Raw genomic sequence first — 2,511 nt, 5'->3', positions numbered from 1 at the left:
CCCCCCCCGGCCGCCCCCCGCCAATGGCTCCCCTCCTCCCTCGAACCCGCCGGTTTCCCCCTCATCCTCATCCCTCTCTCCCTCTCCTATCTCCGCCGCCGCCATTACAACCCCTCCACCCCTGTCTTCCACCTCACTCCCCCCCTCCTCCTCGCCTCCTCCGTTATCGGAATCATCTCCGGTTTCGACAACTTCCTCTACTCATACGGCCTCAACTTTATCCCTGTCTCCACCTCCTCCGTTCTCATCGCCGCCCAGCTCGCTTTCACGGCGATCTTCGCTTTCTTCATCGTGAAGCAGAAATTTACCCCCTTTTCGGTCAACGCGGTGGCGTTGCTGACCGTTGGAGCCGCCATGTTGGCTCTGCATGCTAGCGGCGATAGGCCTGCGGGGGTGAGCGCCGCCGGGTATTGGAAGGGGTTTGTTTTAACGGTTGGGGCGGCGGTACTGTACGGATTAATGTTGCCGTTGGTGGAGTTGGCTTTTGATATGGCTGTGAGGGAGACGGTGACTTTTACCGTGCTCATGGAAGTGCAGTTTGTTATGGGCTTTTTTGCTACTGGATTCTGCGCCATCGGGATGGTTTTCAACAAGGATTTTCAGGTAGGGGTTGTCGGTTTCAATTATCTTCCTTAATAATAATTAAACGCCCAAGTTTAGGCACAGTTCATGTTTAACAATTCTTTAAAAAATATTGTTAATATATTCTTGTTCGACTCATTTGCTTAACAAATTAAAGATGGGTTGTTCACGAAATTAAAGATATATATATAATTATTTCGAGCCTTATTTATATATCAAGCACAAAAATTTTATTCGTGTTCGGCTCATTTGTTTAACAAATAAATCGAACATGAGTTGTTCACGAACAATGAACTTTTTTGTTAGCTTTAAACAAACAAATATTGAGCACAGTGTGTGTATGTGAGGACCGTGCTATTCGAGAAATTATTACATACGAAGCACGTATGCAGCACCACGTGCCAACTTCAGTAATATATCGTCATGTGTCATATATCGGGCCCACCTCCCATGGAGATTATTGAAGTGTAACAGTCGAGATTATTGGGAGGGTAACTGGAAGATAACTAAAAGCTCTTTCATCTTCTACAGGCAATCCCAAGAGAAGCAGCAGAGTATGGACTGGGGGAGACGAAGTACTATCTCGTGTTAATGGCGGCCGTGATATTTTTTCAATGCTTCTTCGTAGGCGCACTGGGAGTGATCTCCTGCGCCAACACTCTGCTCGCCGGCATCATCATAGCCGCATTGATCCCTGTGATTGAAGTTCTTGCGTTCATCTTCTTGCACGAGAAGTTCAGCAGCGAGAAAGGGGTTGCCCTAGTTCTCTCTCTATGGGGCCTCGCTTCCTATTCTTATGGCGAGTATACACAGCTGAAGCAGAAGAAGAAGGAACAACAAACTACTCCAGCTCTGACTGTAATTTAAGAAAAAATATTATCTCAGGAGTACTGATGCATCAGCATTCTAATGGAGAGGTGTCTCTTGAGATAATATTTTTTCGCAATTTAAGTCTATCTTTACTCAATTTCTATGTATCTAACATGTGAAATTTGATATTTGCATTTATATAACTTCGGTGTCATAATTCTAAACATAACTCAAGGCTTCTAAAGATTGATATTTTGAATGTTATTTAGGGTCTTTTTGAGGTGGTTGTGCGGTGGCGGCTGTGTTATGCTGCATCTCAGTTTTTCTGTTTGACAAAACAAGATTTTGTCTGCATTCTAAAAAAACTACGTTTTCTCACTGTATCTGATTATCTCCGATGACTGCTAGAAAATTACAATCTCATTTTTTAAACAACAGTTTTTTCTTCAACAGCTTCACCGTTCGTTCTTAAATTGATATAGCTGACCCCAAAGAGTCGCTTAGTATTATAAATTATGAAAGTTTTGTACTTGATTTATAAATAGGCTTAAGACAATCAACGTTTTGGGTTATTTTTAGCTTCAAAGAATTGTGTAATTGAATAACTATAATTTATTATAAATTAATATTTACTAGTAATATTAATCAGTTTAGATAAATACATAAAACTAGGAAGATTTACATACATCACTGATCAATTCTATGTGTTTACATATCGCCAACTCCTAAACTTATATTTTTACATACATACCACCTTGCCTGTGCAAAGTTGGGGTGTTAGATATGTAAATATATAAGACTTGCGTGGCATATATGTAAATGCCCCATAAAATTAAATACAAATATTAATAATATAATTAATATTTATTATAAATTTTATATTTTTTAAAAATGGAAGTATTTCTCCGTACAGTTTGAAATGATTGAATGGCTTTATTCCACAGCTTCTATCTGATCATCAATTATTATTATTATTATTATTTTTAAATGCAACAATAAATTATATGTCCTTCCGACAAATAAAATTTAAATTTGCTTACTTCATCTCAATTTATATTTTATTAAAATACTCCTTTTTTTTTTCTTTTTATATACGTTCTAAAATAATATTTACTTAAT

The 2,511-nt window shown here is 38.7% G+C and overlaps 1 protein-coding gene across 1 annotated transcript; it reads left to right on the top strand.

Moving 5' to 3' along the window:
- Positions 1-6: 6 nt before the first annotated feature.
- Positions 7-1,656, top strand: LOC110025065 (purine permease 3-like; the record flags this gene model as incomplete). The annotated part of the gene is made up of 2 exons (XM_020725328.1): positions 7-603; positions 1,114-1,656. Coding segments are annotated over 2 exons (933 nt in total), but the record flags the coding sequence as incomplete, so codon positions are not given.
- Positions 1,657-2,511: the final 855 nt, after the last annotated feature.

The sequence above is a fragment of the Phalaenopsis equestris genome, unplaced genomic scaffold (genome assembly GCF_001263595.1).
Source record: "Phalaenopsis equestris unplaced genomic scaffold, ASM126359v1 Scaffold000287, whole genome shotgun sequence".
Classification (NCBI taxonomy): domain Eukaryota; kingdom Viridiplantae; phylum Streptophyta; class Magnoliopsida; order Asparagales; family Orchidaceae; genus Phalaenopsis; species Phalaenopsis equestris.
Note: the sequence above shows the minus strand (reverse complement) of the source record. Positions and strands in the feature narration are given on the sequence as shown.